We start from the raw sequence: 17958 nt of genomic DNA, 5'->3' as shown, positions 1-17958 counted from the left end.
TATTTGCATTGGCTGTGTGTTAGGCACTCAATATCCATGACCTCATTGAATTCTGAAAACATCCCTGTAAAGCGGATGCTGTCACTGCTGTTTCACACGTGAGGAACTGCACCCGGACCTAAACTTTCTCAAGGTCATGCTTCTATCAGATCGAACTCAGTCATGCCTGATTCTAAAGCCTGGACTTGTCAAACTTCTAGGACCATCTGGGGTTCACGGAGGCCTGTGTTTTGTCCCCTGGGCCAGCCCTCTAAGAGACTAAGATGCCACTTTCTCCATCACTGACCAACACCATTCAGTATATGCCATCGTGGGTGGCGTACAAGCATCACACATGGCGTACACACTTGGCACACTGCCCGCTAGACCCAGAGGTTGTTTTGTGAACAGTCCTGTTCAGTAGGTCAGAGACAATGTGGAGATTAGAAGTGGCTTCAACTTCTGGTTTTGACAGATACTCATGATGGATAATATCCCGATGTAGGACACAGTCCTTGGGGATGCGACCTACTGAATTAACTTTTGGTTCGTGGGCAGTTCCTTTTCCATTAAAGAGAGCTATGTTGGGATGCCAGTGAATGAGAGGGATATTCGAGGGATAGCTTCGAATCTACTATAAACATTTACTAAACCAAATAAAAGGTAACTCATTCTCAAACTTTCAGTCTCTGTTATTTGTAAGAAAGGGCTTCTCAGCCAACTCCCCAGTGAAAAAAGACGGACTGATGTGTCCGTGTCCGCAAGCACGATTTCACCGGAGCACAGCCACGCTAATCCATTTATGGGTCATCTGGGACAGCTCTCACTCCGCACTGATGGGCTTAAGTAGCTGTGACAGAGACCACATCGTTCAGAAAGCTTAACAGTTTTGTTACCTGGCCTCTTATTGAACGTACATGCTGACCTCTGATGTAGGTGGCCATAGCCAAATTGTCTTGAGGCGCGTTTGGTTCTAGGTTTGATGGGCAGTGCTCGGCACTTCTGCGATGGCACGCGTGCCATCCGGGGCTCTGTGAGGACAGACTGAAAGAAAAACAGTCAAAATGCAGTTCTTGCTTCAGACTTCATAATAGTTGCGGGAGATTATAGATCCATGAGATACATCCCAAGAACCTTTCGGAGCAGTGTAGGATGCTTAAGTGTAGGATGAGCCAACCTCTCACTGAGAGGAGGAAGTACATGCATGGGGTTAACCAGACATGGTCTCTGGAAGAGCTGACTCCTAAGGATCTACTGTGAAGGAAATAAGGAGCCCACAGATGCTCAATAAATGAGTCACTTCCGTTTAAGAAAAGCACGGGGTGAGCATTTCTGGCTAGGAGTGAGGTGTGTCCATGGGGCACGAGATGTCAGGTGTGGCGGGGACCAGAGCGGGAGGAGCCCATGGCAGCCTCCCCCTCCGGCTCAGTCCCTGGCTCCGCCGCCCTGCAGGAGGGCAGGCATTTTGTTCCACTCTGTCCGGTTCATGTATTTAGACTGAAGAGGTGACATTTTATAATACTTTATTCTGTTCCTTTTCACTTTGTCATTTTTTTTTAAACCATGTTAGTTGTTGAGTATTGTCATTGTTGAGTAATTGATTTTTCAAGAAATTGGCCCTGGCTGGTATGGTTCAGTGGATTGAGTGCTGGCCTGTGAACTAAAGTGTTGCCAGTTCAGTTCCCAGTCAGGGCACAAGCCTGGGTTGTGGGCCAGGTCCCTGGTGGGGGCACACAAGAGGCAACCACACACTGATGTTTCTCTCCCTCTCTTTCTTCCTCCCCCCTCCCTAAAAATAAGTAAATAAAATCTTTAAAAATAAAAAAGAAATGATTGTTCACGTGATCCTAGACTGCTCAGTGATTCTAGTTCCTTTTTAGGATCTGAAAGATGAAAAGAAAAAGGCAAAAATGGCAGCAGCCCGGGCAGTGCTTGAAAAGTGTACAATGATGCTTCTCACAGCTTCAAAGGTAAGAACACTGTTTGTTTTACTGTGTTGTAAATTAATAGAGAACCCGATTAAGTGCATCTAATTTACATATTTTACATTTTTTAAAAGATCAGAATGATAAATTGGAATATAGGCTCTCATAGTTTGAATCTCAGTTATTTTTTAGCAAGAATGCTAACTTTCTTCCCTGGTTCCAAACAGCAATTAAGCTATGAGTCAGCTTTGCTTGAGCAGCTATGCAGAAGATGGTGTGTTAGTGCTGGGAATAGAGGCCTGTCCCACACGGTCGCTGCCTGCAGGTTGTGCCAGCCTCCTTGGGGAGCCAGCACACGTATCTCTAGCACAAGTTAGGCAAGTTAGAATCTGCTAAGTAACAGTGGAGTAGTAAGTCAGCCCTTAGTTTGTTTACTCTGTACATTCATATCTCTAATCCCTTATCCTACTTTAAACACAGTTGTCAATCAAGAGTTTGTAATTCCAAACAGCAGCTGGCCAGCAAATTGATACAATTCAAGAATGAGCTAGTAAACATCTCGCTGTAGCATCCCGTTAGAATTGCCTTTTCTGCTCAGAGTACTTACGCGGCTGGGGTCAGCCAAGCCACAGTAACGCATCTCCCTGGAGCCCTCGTGGGAGCTCCTGTCGGTTTCTAGGCGCTTGAGTAGCTTTTCGTTTACATCACTTCTTAAAAGTCGGAGATGCAGCCACGGTCATATATCATCTGTTCCTTTTTCCACATTCTTTCATTGTTCTCCCACATGTAAGGCAACATTTAAAAATATTTTTAATCGTAATGAAAATAAGACATAGGGCTTTTTTTTTTTTCAAAAACTGTAAGTAAACTGATGATTGAAGTGTAAAGATACAGTTTTGCACTCTGCCTTTTTCACTTAACCTTGCTATCGCTTTTTACTCATCCTGCGTCCACTTTTAGTGAGGAGAAGCAGCTGGGTGAGCCAGGGACGCGGGCGATGTTGGTAAAGAACCATTTTTATTAGCATGACATGTTCTCTGCAAGATTTTGTGTGTTAGGATCTGGGTCAGATCTTAAAGTAAAAAGCTTCGATTGTTTTTGAAGACGTGTCTCAGGCATCCCAACTGTGAGTCGGCCCATAAAAACAAAGAAGGAGTGTTTGACCGAATGAAAGTGGCGTTGGATAAGGTCATCGAAATCGTGACGGACTGCAAGCCCAAGGGAGAGACGGACGTTGCGTCTATCAGTGTTTTTACAGGAATTAAAGAATTCAAGGTAAGGATGAAGAGAACAGATTTTGATTTTTTTCCCTTTCTATTTTAAAGGAGCATCACTATAGGTAATATCCTTATTTTTGTGGAATATTTTAAAATAGATGCCTCACAAAAGCAATTACTTATCTTTTTTAAAAAAATGCCATGAGGCCCTGGCTGGTATGGCTCAGTGGATTGAGTGCTGGCCTGCAAACCAAAGGGTTGCAGGTTTGATTCCCGGTCAGGGCACATGCCTGGGTTTCGGGCCAGGTCCCCAGTAGGGGGCACATGAGAGGCAACCACACACTGATGTTTCTCTCCCTCTCTTTCTCTCTCCCTTTCCCTCTGTAAAAATAAATAAATAAAATATTTTTTAAAATGCCATGAGGTACAAACTTAATCATCAGTAACATTTGGCTTACTGTGCTATGTACAAAGAACTGTGGTCTTGGGGTATAATAGCGACTCTGGCCCTGGTTAGCTGTATGGGTCAGCTGTGGCCTCCTGCCATCCATTGAGAAGTGTGCTCCTAGCTAAGTCTTTGTACAGTGCTGTACCTTCCATGGATGAGGACAGACAGCAAATCATTTCTGCTGGAATTCCTGCTCTTCCCTGTGCTGTAGGGTTTATCTTTTGAGACTGTTATAGTAGTAATAGTATTTATTATCACTGAAGTTTTAAAAGCAACAATAATACATGCTAACGTTTATTGAGCACTTACTCTGTGCCACCCTTGTTTTGAGTTCTGTGAATGGATGTGTATGTCTAATTGTCACACGAACTATTAATATTATCCCCTACTAGACTGGTGAGGAGACGGAGAAACAGAGGTTAAGTATACTTGCCAGCTAGGAAGTGCCAGAGTTGGGATTTGAAATGAGGAAGTCTGGCTCTAGAATCCCTGTCACGTTAGGGCCGAACCTCTCATTAGAGGTCAGAGTGATGGTGCAGCTGCTCTCTGGGTAAGAGCAGCATCTGGGTCAGGAGGGCCCTCGGCATCATCTAGCACAACCCCGTAGTCAACAGGTGGGGAAACTAGGGCCCAGAGAAGTTATCTAAAATGCCCAAGGGTTACCACCTCTCTAATAGGCAGGGCTGTGACAAGGATGGCATTGTTTTCATCTGACTGCACTTTGACTTTTTAGGTCAGTTGCTCTATAATTTAGTTGTAATTCCGGTTTGGTCCTGGGAGGAGCTGAGTGTGACCTTCACCTGCTCTGCTGCTACCTTGGATCCTCCAGTTTGATTTTTAATTGTGTGAAGGTCTAAGTAGGAGCAGGGGTGAAAGAGCCCCTTGTTCTTTTTAGGGACTTTGATTTTAATAAATAGTATTTAATCTCTAACTTCCTTTTTAAGTGGATATTAGTATACCCACTTTTTCATTAAGATTTTTTTTATTGTTATTTTACTACAATTCCAATATTCCCCCCTTTGCCCTCCTCCGCCCATCCCTCCCCCCCGACCCCCCTGCTCCCTCAGTCAATTCCTGAGCTGCTGTCCACGTCCATGGGTCATTCTTACATGCTCTTTAACTAGACCCTTCCCCTTCTTTCCACCACTATCCCCCTCTCCCCTCCCCTCTGGCTACTGTCAGTCTGTCCATGTTTTTGAGGTGAAAAGCTAGTAAGTGAGGGAGACCTTCTTTAAAAGCAGGACTCTCCCCAGTGTCCATGACCTTCCAGCTTATACCTCTGGGTTTGCTCACATGCTATGTGGTACGCACAAGAAGTATTGTTACTAAGAGTGCTGGCATAAATCCCTCCCTGAGGGGAAAGAAGCTGCAAGAAGGGAGTGTTCTCTTAAGAGTTTTTGTGGCTGAAAGAGATCTTAGAGATTATTTTTCTAATCCTCTCTTTTTATAAAGGTTGAGAGGGGAGATGTCTTGTCAAAGGTCAGAGGATAGTTTGGGAAACAAGTAGGGTTAGAGCCAGGCCTTTTGCCCCTTGATGCTGCATTTCTGGCCAGGTTGACAGGGGACAGTGCCATACCTGTGGCCACTGGCGACGCCCTCCCACCGACCCTGTCACCGGCAGGCATTCTGAAGGGCAGAGCTATCAGGAATAGACTCAGCCTCACCACCACTGAGATTCTCTTTTTGGCATCTTGCCCTTTTTTTGGGATGGAGAGGATAATCTGTGGAGGGAATACTTTTACTGTATTAGGCGGTTCTGTGAATATGTGAACAAATCTGAAACCCTGAAAATGAATGGCCTTCAAAAAAATACCTCTACCAAGTTACTATTTAAAAACACATCTGTGTTCTCTCTAAGGGGAAACTAAAAAAACCTTAACAAAAACGATGGGGTCAACATGGCTGATGCTTCTGTTGTAATTCTCGTCAAATTCTCAGATCTTCACTGTCAATTCCATACCTCACTTTTTACCCATGCTCTTTCCCGGCTTAAAGCAATACCCTGCCTACACATGATGGAGTGATTCTGGAGACAACTTGGGCCAGGAGGAGAAGGGGCAGCCAGCCAGCCCCCTAGGGCCTCTTGATTTTGAGAAATCTTAATACTCTCATGGCTCACGTAAGGGGTAACTTGAGATAGTCTGTGTGGAAGGACTCAGACACTGGCAGGCGGAATGCCTTCAGCACCTTCACTGCGAGCAGGCATGATCGTCTCCTCCCGTCGCCTCCTGGCCCAGGTCGTTTCTGTGATGTAGTTCGTGGGCTAGGGGTCACCTAAGGTCAAAGTGGCACGGCGTGTCTCAGAAAACTGAAAGAGGAAGTTTGTACCAGTGAACATGTGTCTGTCACATATTGAAGGAACTCTGAGCACCCAGTGGCTGAGGTGAAAGTTGGGGGGGGGGGGGGTGAACAAGACAGACTGTTAGAGAGGTGCATAAAGGCAGGACCCTGGAGGGTATTGTGTTACGCAGGAGAGGTCTGGGCTTGATTTTATAGGTGGTGAGGAGCCAAATAGAGGAAGGTGGCAATGCCACCAGCTTTACCTTTTAAGAAAGACTATACAGGCCCCCCGGTAGAGGATATTTTGATCAGGGAGGTGCTGTTGGGCACGTCAGACAAAATATAGGGAGACCAGTAAGGTGACTGGTAGAGTTTTGCTGAATTAAGAAAAAAATCGATATCTTTCTCAGTCCTTTCCACACCCTTCCCCTGGGCTCAGTACACATTCATATCTGGGTGTAACATTTTCTAGGGCTTTGCCTCAGCATTTTCTCAGATGCAGATCTTTTACCTGGAGGCTGCTTCATTTTCTCTACCGGTTGCTACATGATAATGCTCTTCCTGCCTTAGTATTCACTGATCTTACAGGAATGTTGGATTAACAGCCGTTGGAATGAGGCTCTGCATGGCCATTGGTGGCTCTTAAGCAACATGTCCTGCTGGGTTAGTGAAGAATCCAGTCATCACTGGAGGCCACCCACAGGGAAGGGAAGTCCTAGTGTCTTCCCGGGCACTGCTGGAAGGCACGGTCCACTCTAGTGAGGTGGGAACACTCACGTGGATGTGTGTCCTTTCTGTTCGCAGATGAATATTGAAACTCTTCGGGAGAATCTTTATTTCCAGTCCAAAGAGAGTCTCTCGGCGACGTTGGAAGCCACGTTGGAGCGGACAGAGGACTTCACCGACTCTGCCTACACCAGCCACGAGCACAGGGAGCGCATCCTGGAGCTGTCGGCTCAGGCGAGGAGGGAGCTGCAGCAGCTGGTTTCTGTGTGGATTCAGGCTGTAAGAACCTATTTTCGTCAAAGTAAATTTTACATAATTAGCTCTTCCCTGCAGTTTTGAGAGCTGTGGAAGCGAACACAGTCACCAGGGATATGAATGTGGTCCCGAGAAGACCAGGGTGTCTCATTCCTTGTCTCCCTCCTGCTTGGCCCACATAGCCTTGCTGTCCAGCACTCACAGGACTTAGCAATTCAAGGTGTGTTTCTCGTCCTGGCCACTGTGGATTCTGTGCCCCTGTCACCATCGCTAGTTCACCCTGTTGTCCCTACTCTCCCACCAAACTCGCCGCCAAAACATTCCTCCCCAAAACGCTTCATCAGAGTGAAGAGCAGAGGAGGAGAGCCCTGCCTAGAGGTTCTTGGGGCCTGAGTCCTAGCGCAGGAGCCGTTCGCGTGTGCACAGCCCTTAACTCTGAGGGCAGCTTGGTTTCCAGACACAGCAGTTTAGGACAGTTACTCAGGTCTAGACGCAGTGAAGACAAGGCCGCATCTAGCTGGCAGGGGAAGGATTTCTCACTCTTGTGCAGATCTGTGGTCTGAGACTGGTGGGCAGCCTTGGCTTAAAGGGCCTTAACTAGGCTTCCCATGTGCTCAACACATGGGCAGTTACCTGGGCGAGCGTGGTGAAGGCTGGCAGAAGTGGGGCAGCACAGGAAGCACGCACCCAGTTTCCTGCAGAGGGTGGGTTCCAACCTGAGAGACACAGGCCTGGGATGTCTCTGGCACCCTTCTTTATTTCCTAGACCTCGGCTGTGTCAAAGGTGTATTTAACATGGTTTTCAACATACAGCATGGAGAGAACAAATCTGGAATCTTAAAGAGAAGCTTTGGCAGTGAAGATGAAGAGGAAGAGTGAATGTTGAGAGTGTACTGAACAAAACAGTGTTTATGTCCTTGTTAATAAATTGATTTATGGCCCTGGCTGGTGTGGTTCAGTGGATTGAGTGCCGGCCTATGAACCAAAGTGTTGCTGGTTTGATTCCCAGTCAGGGCAGATGCCTGGGTTGTGGGCCCGGTGGGGGCATGCGGGAGGCAACCACACATTGATGTTTCTCTCCCTTTCTTTCTCCCTCCCTTCCCCTCCTCTAAAAATAAAGAAATAAAATCTTTTTTTAAAAATCCTCCTAAAAGTTAATTTATGAATGAAGAGTAGATATGAATCACAGATTTCTCTCGCATTTGCTCGGCATCGCAGCATTGCAGATGCTTACAGTGATGGGGAAACCCAACCCAGAGCAGAGTGGTGTCAGGGATGAAAACAATATTTTGCGTTTAGTTTGAATCATCTATGTGATACCTCATCTGAAGTATAGATTGCTTTGGTGTTGAATTTCAAGGCCAACATTCCATGAAAAGGGTTCCTTGCAAGGAAATGCTGTTGGTGTTGGGAGTCTGATTCTATCAGCACTTCAATGTGCAATGAGCGCCTTTCCTATATTTCACAAGCACTCAGATCTCCGATTCTGCATACCAGACGTATTGTTCATTCGTTTATTTGTCTCAGCAGTTGTTAACTGGGTGCCTTTTATATGCCAGGTACTGGAACTCTAAAGATGAAGGAGATAAAATCTTTGCCTGCAAGAATTTTGCAATGTATAAAAATGTGGGAAGGGGTGAGACAAGTATTAAAAGCTTTGGAAGTGTCCAAAAAGAAGATATAGTTTGTGTATTGAGAGAATTTGAAGGAGGATGGATTTTTATTTAGGGAGAGGAATCAAGATGGTTTCCTGAAGATACTGACATTTAACTTTGATCTATTCCTTCAAAGAACTGAGTACGTCCTAGCTTCCATTTGCTGTGCCAGGCATTGTGGGTTCAGTGGTGAGCCAAGTGAATGTTATCCCTAGCTTCGTGGACTTACCACGGCCTAGTGGGAAGGTAGACATTAAACAAACAAAGATCAAAGAGTAAATATGTGATAGCATATAAGGATGAGTACTTAGAGAAAAGGTTAGTGTGGGTACGAAGAGGATCTAATTTAGATGGTTGATCTGAGAAGGACTTTCTGAGAGAGAGACATGTATGTAAGCACTTGAAGAGGAAGAGCGTGTTCGTTTTTAACTAGGTGAAGAGTGAGAAAATGAGGATTCCAGGCATAAGGTGAAATAGTTTAGTTTTAGACATGAGAAATTTATTAAAGTTAGCTTTTTAGAAATTAATCTGTTTATAGTTAGAATGGGAAATTTAAATACTTAAAAGTCTATCTTCTAACCACAAACAGGTGAATTTTTAAAATCTACTTTTTGATAGTGCACAGAATATTAGAAGTTTAGTATAATTCATAGCTCAAGTAAAATTGGAGTTACGAGATGAAGGAGATGAGATAACCCTACATATACACTTTTTAAATTTTTTTAGCAAAGCAAGAAAACAAAAAGCGTTGCCGAAGAACTGGAGCTCAGTGTCCTGAAGATCAGTCACAGCCTCAATGAACTTAAGAAAGAAGTAAGTGTCACTGGAAATCTAGCTTCTTTCAATTCCTGTGAATTTTCATGTTGTGTATGGTATGTATGCAGTGCATAAGTATCAGTGGGTCCCTGTGTGCAGAGAACGATATCTCAAGTTTTCCTTTGAAGCCACCGTTTTATTAGGGCCATCAACCTCAAAGCTTGCACATGAATGTTCATAGCAGCTCTGTTTATAATAGCCCCAAACTGGAAACTACCTAAGTTTTCATCAGTGGGAATTGATAAACGAACTTTGGTATGACTAAACCAAATATTATTCAGCAATAAAAGGAACAATATGGACATATAGGCAACAATATGGATGTCACACCCTGACGGGGTAGTTCAGTTGGTTAGAGTGTCGTCCCCATGTGCCAAGGTTGTGGGTTTGATCCCTAGTTGGGGTGCATGCAGGAAGCAACCAATGATTGCATAAGTGGGTGTAACAGTAGGTTGATCTCTCTCTCTCTCTCCCCCGCTCCCTCTCTCCCTCCCTTCCTCTCCCTCCCTCTCTCCCTCTCCCCCCCCCACACACATACTTTCTCTCTCCAAAATCAATTTAAAAAAATATATGGACGTCACAATGTTATACTGAACATAAGCTGCAAACAAAAGTGTGTGTGTGACTGTCTCTACCTCTGTCTCTGTCTCTACCTCTGTCTCTGTCTCTGTCTGTCTCTGTGTGTATGTGTGTGTGTGTGTGTGTGTATGTGATATATACATATATATGTATACAGCATCTGGCACAAATAACACCCATTTTATATTACAAAATCGTAAGCATGTAACTCTGTAACATAACAATATCACACTCAAGCACGCCATATGACATTTTAGGTGAAATGTTCAAATTAAAACTATATATTATTACAACCTTATTATCACCCTGCCAACCACACTCAGGCAAGCCTTACTTCTGCTGGACCCTGTAGATCTAGGGTATATCTAGATAGATAGATGTAGGTATAGATATATAGCTATTGGGAAGAAGCTCTAGAAAAGTCAAAACTAAAGGTGACATAAATCAGATTGGTGGCTACCTGGGATCAGTTGTTGGGGGGCGTTTACTACAAAGGAGGACGTTTTGGGGTAATAGAAATGTAAACACTGATTATGGTGGTAGGTATATGTTGGTCAAAGCTCTTCACACTACTCTTGGCACGTTTCGTTGGGTATCAATCACACCTTAGTAGTGTAATTTTTAAAAACTGTCCTTTTGGTTCCCTAAATAAAAACCTGGTCCTCCCATGACTTGCTTGGCCACTCTCAGGTCTTTGAAAGTCACCTTCAGGCAGGCGTCTGCACACTACAGCCAGGCTGCCTGTTTGTCTAAATAAAGTTTTGGCGGACACAGTCCCGCTCATTCGCTTTTGTCTACTGTTTGTTTTTTTCTCCACACCGACAGCAGAGTTGGGTAGCTGCGACAGAAGTTGTGTGGCCCGAAAAGCCTAAACTCTTTACTCTTTGGCCTTTACAGAAAAAGTTTGCTGATCTCTGCTTTACGCCATGAAACACAATCTCAGTTCAATATATGAGAATGTTGACTCCAATGTATTAATCATTATTTCAGTTGTGGGACTCGTCTCTGGCTCCCCATTCTCCCAACCCCAGTGAGGGTTTTGGGGGAAGTGTGGTGTCTTGTCCCTGGTTCACGCCCTTCATCCCGCATGATCTGGTGTCTGTGGCTGATCTCGGCCAGGTGCGGCTCAGGGAGGGGAGACAGGGAGGCCTTGGTGGCTGGGGCCCTATAAGATGCTTCGGGCTGAGCAGATGTTTAAAGCTGACTCTCTCTCATGGACACTCAAGTGTGTTTGTCAGAGGCATTCCTGTGGTCCCCCTCCGCTCCCCTTACTACAGGTCACATTGCCCCGTCTCCTTGGGTGTGCCGGGAGGTGGGACTTGCGGTCCACGCTGTCAGCTCTCCAAACAGATCCTCCCCACGGAAACCTCTTCTCTCCCTCATCTCTCATTTCTTGGTTCTGTCATAGTTTTGAAGTAGATCAAAGGGTCAAGAGGATGAAATTGGATTTTGGATGTTTATAAGTCACATACATGATGATCTCTTTTACCTCTTACTTGGTACCGACCTCTATTGAAACCTTCATTTTAACATCCTGTCAAACACAGAAGGGTATGGTTTTCTATGGTTAAAAAAAAAAAACAAAACCCTACCCATTTTTCCCCAGCCTATTTAATTTTAATGAAACTGTTGTTAGAAATGACGCTCAGAGAGCACACAGCCCTTTAGTATTAGGCTGAGTGGCTTTCCACAAGTTTCATTTTTCTTACCTCTGAGATGGGTTAGCATCATCAGCCTAGAATCTTTGTTACAATTAAGGGAGACAATGTCTGTAAAGCTGTTGGCAGTACGTTGCACGGAGCAGGCAGGACCTTTGTGCTATTCACCCCGCTTCCATTAGGGCTTCTTAGAACCATCTGTAAAATTTACGTGACCTTGGACAAGTTACTTGACCTGTTTCATGGTCTGTAAAATAAAGGGCTGGCATTAAGTATTCCCTAAGGCCCTGATGCATAAACAAAGTCTTTGAAAATTTTTGTGCAGCGTTTTGTTTCCAAAAGAAAGTACGTTTTAATGTCTTTGTTTCTGACTGTAATTATTCTCACTTGATTGCATAGAGGTGGACTACCCTATTGTTAATTTTGCAGAAAGTCCTATAATTTGAGTTGACATTGGATTACTTCCAGGAAAAAAAAAGTCACTTCATTCGAATAGGCTTAATTCAAGGTCAGATTTTTCTGGGGATGGTGTTATTAAAAGTGATCTCTTTCTGGAGAACCCAAAAATAACCTGTCACATTGTTATTATTTTTTTAAAGACCAGGATAAGGAGAAGAGTTTGAATAGTACCCAAAGATATCCAGTGTGAGTGAGCTGTGCTTAAAATCCACTCCTAAGTCAAATATAACCTCGGGGGCTTTGTTACCTTTTTATGTATGGTCTTCCTGTGACCCCAGAGTTAAAGCAAAGTTCTGGAAAACAGCTCTAGAGAGACTGGAACCCCGCTGAGGGAAGGGGGCGTGTCCTGCTTGTCAGGTATGTCCAGGCTCTAGTCCAGTGACTGCCTTGGTGTAGGCACTTGGTAAAATTCCGTCGACTAGCTACATTGATTGAATCCCATACTGATATGTTTTTCAAAAGTCTAGCCTTTCCAGAAAAAGTTTGCCAGTCTCTGTTTTACACCATAAAACACAATCTTAGTTCAATATATGAGAATGTTGATTCCAGTATAAAGAAACTTACTCATGAACACAAACTACTATTTGATTTCTTTCTTAGTACTTTGAATACCATACTGTTAACACTGTGCTGGTCCTCACTAACTTTAAGGGTGGCAGAAGCATTTTTTAGAGTAAGAGAGAGCCCGTGGGAAAGAGCTGATTGATAGTAGAATGAGCAAGGGATGGGGCTGCTCTTCCCGGGTGACCAGGTCATTTTCTTTAGACAGCATTACTGCTAGCACAGGGACTCAAAGATGTTGGCATCACCCCTGCCCTGGGGACACCTTGCAAGCTCCCCAGGTCTTCACAACTGCTTCCATCACCCTGAGGATCTCTCCCCTTTCCCCTTAAAGGTTCAAGGGGGACTGTGTTGAGGTTGCTCCTCTTTGGTTCTTAAAGTGATTCTGTGGGGCGTGGTCACGGAATCTCATGATTTGCCGTCTTCCTTTCATCACCCGCCACCCCCCACACCTGCAGCTTCACAGTGCGGCGACTCAGCGGGCGGCCGATCTGCTAAAATACCACGCCGACCACGTGGTTCTGAAAGCATTAAAACTTACTGGAGTAGAAGGGAATTTGGAAGGTTTGGCTGAATACGCCTGTAAATTCTCAGAACAGAAAGAACAGCTTGTCGAGGTGAGTCACTGGTTTACTTGTTACAGAAATTGTGGGTCTCTGATGGCTGTGCCATCATCAGGGAGTACTAATGCAAACACAGTGTTTGGTTACCTTACACGAGCGCTTTCTCACTTCTGGGTTTTTAAAGGTATTATGTTTATCTGTTCTTACAACAGCCTGGCTTCTAAAACGAAACAGCCAAAATTGCTAGAACCCACAAATGCATTTCTTAATCTTTTCCGCATTCTCTCAGAGAGATTAGACTGCGAGTGGTGGAGATTCACTGTTCGAGTATCTATTGAAATCTCCTCTCTGTGTGAGTCTGTTGGGTCTCAGCGGGAAAGAGATGATGGCACGCTCAAATTAGGGTAATTTAAAGAGGGGTTAATTAAGGAGCTATTTACAATGCAGAGACAGGGTGCAGAGGAAACCATAGGAGTGCAGTAACTGGGGTTAGAGATAGCTGGTACCCGCCCTAAGCCCAATGGACAGGAGAGTGAGTGATCACTGGACACTGGAAGGGCATAGAGTCTTCCAAAGAGACACCCTGAGAGGTGGTTTTAGGACTAGACAAAGAGATAGGCCAAGGTGACCCTGCAGGGGAAGAACCTGGGAATAAAGGCTTGTCACATCCCTGCTAGTCTATTTCTGGGGCTTCCCATTGGCCAAATAGAGCTGCAGACCACATAGGCCAGACTCCCAAGCAGGCCTGAGGAAGAGGGAGAGTGGGTATGGAGGACCAGAGAGTAGACAGCCAGTGAAAGACGCCTTCTCCGAGCCCATCCTGTTCTTCCCAAATCTCTGTTGTGTGTTACTGGTGCTTTGCCTGCCACTTCTGTTATAATTTATTTATTGATATTTAGCCTTCTGCCTATTGAGAATGTCAGATATCTGATATGCTAGTAAAAAATATACTCAAGCCATATACACCTTGTGTATAAAAGGTATGTCTTAGCCAGCATGCATATAAATGCATGAATATGAAACATCTAGCTGTTTTCAGGTGATCTGATGTCCCTGGCTCGCCAAATCTCAAAACCTGATGTTTGAAGGAACTAGCTTCCTCTCTATTTGATTATATGTGAAAACTGCTAAGGGGCATTCTTAAAGTGACCGTAGTTCCATCTCCTTTTAAAAATAGCTTCGATGCCATTTTGTTTGTAAATCAAATATTATGATTGTAAGCACACTTGCTAATTATAGGAATTCTGCAGCAAATCTTTTTAAAGATGAGAAAATATTTTTTCCAGTTTTCTGTTTTAAGCCTCCAGGTTTTCAATGATCTTTGCTGATAATGACCCTCTGCGCATTACATTGGTCTCGCCTAGGTCAGTGTTAACTCCAGTGAAAGGTGCATTAAGTATTTGACCATGAAGGAAAGTGGTTTTTGTTGACAGAAAGAATGTGTAGCTTTTACTAATTGACCTAGTTTAGCCAGGAGACCTTGGGCAAGTCGCTTCTCTGAGCAAAGTATCTTTATACATAGAGTGTGTGGGCTCTGGTTCCCACACTCCCCCTGGAGACTCCCCCACTCCGAGACTCCCCCTGGTTCTAACATTCTCTGACCACCTTGCCATGAACAGACAGGAAGTAAAGGCACTATACTGTACCCTCATTTGTTCCCAGAGATTCTACTGGTAACCAGTATAGTATTATAATTTCTCCTTAATGCAGAATCCTGTTTTTATAGGTTTTAACGGGTTATTGTCCTTATGAATTATAAAATGAAACTGTGTCTTGTGAAGAACGAGATTGTGGAGGTTGAACTGTAGGAATGTTTTCTTGTAGACCTGCCGGTTGTTGCGACACGTTTCTGGGACAGAACCCCTGGAAATAGCCTGTGTACATGCAGAGGAGACATTTCAGGTGACTGGCTACCAGGTATGACCAACAGCAGATTGTTCCTTCTCTATTAAGTCGCGTCTGAGTATTATAACAAATTGCGTGGAAGGAAGATGTAAGTGGTTCTGCATAACTAGAGGCCAAGTCTGCCGAGAGAAACAGAGACCATGGAATTTTCCTTGGTGGTGTGCCATAACATAGCTGGCATTCCATTGGGTTACCTGGTCATCCGCCAAATGGGAGATTGGCCCATTAAATTAATGCCCTAGTTTATGTCTATTTTAATGAAGCTGTTTACAATGTGGGTTGTTGTAACATGTTTGAAAAGTAAGCTGTCATTATGTAACAGGCCATAAAAATACTCACATGTTTGACTCAGTAATTCCTAAGGACATAAGGAGATTAAAAATAATGACAGAAAAACAAAACGATGTTTGTTACAACTTTACTTATAATAAGATTCAATAGGAAGCAAAATAGCTATCTTAAGTTAGGTACATAATCTGACTTAAAATAATAATGATTGCTAGAATTAACAGTATTGAACAGTGTTTTGTTAAAATGTTAGGTGATAAAAATAATATAATTTTGTACATATACTATACTTGTACATATATACACTTTATATATTATATAAAATGTACATATATAAGAAAATGAAGCCCTGGCTGGCGTAGCTCAGTGGAGTGAGCGCGGGCTGGGAACCAAAGTGTCCCAGGTTCGATTCCCAGCCAGGGTACATTCCTGGGTTGCAGGCCATACCCCCAGCAACCGCACATTGATGTTTCTCTCTCTCTGTCTCTCTGTCTCTCTGTCTCTCTCTCTCTCTCTCTCTCCCTCCCTCCCTAAAAATAAATAAATAAAATCTTAAAAAAAATAAAAGGCTTATTTAAAAAAAAAAAGAAAGAAAACGACTCTTTGGGAGTATGCAGAAATAAAAGTTCTTGTGTGTATTTGAAAGAATTGTGAATTATTTTTTCTAATTTTTCTATAGTAATTTTCAAAGCCTTTTAAAAATTGACATCCCATTTAATACTGTCTTTGTCAAATCAATCTAAGGGAAAAAGTGAGGAACAGAATTTCCTTTCCAGCCCCTAAAATACAATTCACCAGGTGTCCTTGTTTCATTCATTATGGTCAGCCAAAAGGATTTACTTTTTTTTTACTTATTGATTTGAGAGAGAGAGAGAGAAAGCGGGGGCGGGGGGCATTGATTTGTTGTCCCACTTATTTATGCATTCATTGGTTGATTCTTGTATGTGTCCTGATGGGGGATCGAACATGCCACTTGGGCCTATTAGGATGATGTGCTAATCAACTGAGCTACCTGGCCAGGGCCCCAGAGGACTAATTTAAATGCAGTATTAGAAGGTAAATGTCAAGCCCATAGATTTCTAGTTGAGAGCAGTGAACGAGGCTTAGAGACAATGGTGGTGTGCAGTGACAGAGGCTTAGCGTGGAGGCAGGACCCACATCCTCACTTGTGGATTGCTGACTGTGCAGAGGTCAGCACCCCTAAACCCTGCATTGTTCAAGGGTGCACCGTATGTGAATGACTCTCCGCAGTGATCATCTGCTGCACATTTTATAATCAGAGGATCTCTGTTCATCGGGAGAAGCCAAGGCTTCCGTATTTGCCTGTCTAGTTGGGAGTCGCCCTACGAGGCCTTGGCTAGAAGGTATTTCGGTAGAACTAAAGGGTTTTACCCTCCTGCCATATGCAATCTGCTCTTTGGTTGCAGTTCTCTGTTTACTGTTTTTGCTGTAACAGTGATATTAGGGAAAGCCAGCTTTTCTTCCCCAGGGTGGTGATAGAGCCTGTTGTCAGACTTCTGTAACTTGGATGCTTTTTCTGTTCCCATTGCCTCAGCTTTTACCTGGTCTTTGGCATCTGTCTCACAAGGGGATCATTTAAGGAATGAAAGCGTGCCTCTGGGATAATTTATATTTATTTCTGCATGCCTCTGCTTTAGCAATGTCATTTTTATGTCTCCTTTAAAATGTTAGATCATGTCCGGGGCATGCACAGCTGAGCAGCTGGGACACTGCAGTGGCCCCCGGTGGAGAGGGTGGCAGTGCTGCAATCCAGCTCATAGCCTGCCGGCAGGCCACGTGTCCACCTTCCCTGAGGATGGGAACCATGCTCTACTCGTAAGGCTGCCACCAGCTCCGTGGGGCCCCGCGCCTGTGGGGCTGTGCCCACCCAGGAGGAGCACCTAGTTCAGTTTCTCTCGAAGGCAGTGTAACTGTGGTCACGTCAGTCTCTGAGCGCTCTCCAGTGACTTCTCTTCCCCTTAGGGTCCACGTCAGCCCTACTGTGCGTTTCTCTGTCACATGGCCACTGGTGACCTTCCTTTTTTTATGGCAGTCCAGTCACACTGGCCTACTGGCTGTTTCTTGCACACACCAGAAGTGCTCCCGTCTCATCCCACATCCCACACTGTCCCTGAATCCCTGTGGCTCCCTTGCCCTTTTCATTTCTTTGCTTATATGCCATCTTTTCACTGACCACTTACGCAACACCCTCCATCCACCTTACTCTTTATTTTCATGCATACCATTGTCTTCTAAAATATCTTAAAATTTACTTACATATAGGTCTGGTACAAATAACACCCCTTTTATATTACAAAATCTTTTAAAATCACAAGCATGTAACTCTGTAACATAACAGTATCACACTCAAGCACACCATATGACATTTTAGGTGAAATGTTCAAATTAAAACTGTAGGTTATGATGTCCATTTTATTGCCCTACCAAACCACTCACGCAGGCCTGACTTCTGCCGGGCACTGTATTTTCAGTTGTCCCCACACCATAACGTGAGCCCATGAAGACAGGGACATCGGTCTGGGTCACTCACAGCTGCTTCCTCAGCCAGGAGGGCGGTGCAGTGAATGAATAGCCGTAGAGTAAGTGGCACATAGTAGGTGAATGGATAGCCGTATCAGTAAGT

At 44.2% G+C, this 17958-nt stretch overlaps 1 protein-coding gene across 1 annotated transcript in view; it reads left to right on the top strand.

Moving 5' to 3' along the window:
- Positions 1-17958, top strand: part of CTNNAL1 (catenin alpha like 1) — a 52631-nt gene that overhangs the window by 18172 nt on the left and 16501 nt on the right. Inside the window, exons 5-10 of the mRNA XM_028523949.2 lie at positions 1860-1949; positions 3009-3179; positions 6654-6854; positions 9212-9298; positions 13017-13175; positions 14946-15038. Of these exons, the coding sequence (XP_028379750.1) occupies positions 1860-1949; positions 3009-3179; positions 6654-6854; positions 9212-9298; positions 13017-13175; positions 14946-15038 (801 nt within the window). The remainder of the gene's footprint in view (positions 1-1859; positions 1950-3008; positions 3180-6653; positions 6855-9211; positions 9299-13016; positions 13176-14945; positions 15039-17958) is intronic.

Source organism: Phyllostomus discolor, chromosome 3 (assembly GCF_004126475.2).
Source record: "Phyllostomus discolor isolate MPI-MPIP mPhyDis1 chromosome 3, mPhyDis1.pri.v3, whole genome shotgun sequence".
Lineage (NCBI taxonomy): Eukaryota > Metazoa > Chordata > Mammalia > Chiroptera > Phyllostomidae > Phyllostomus > Phyllostomus discolor.
This window is presented reverse-complemented; position numbering and strand designations above follow the sequence as displayed.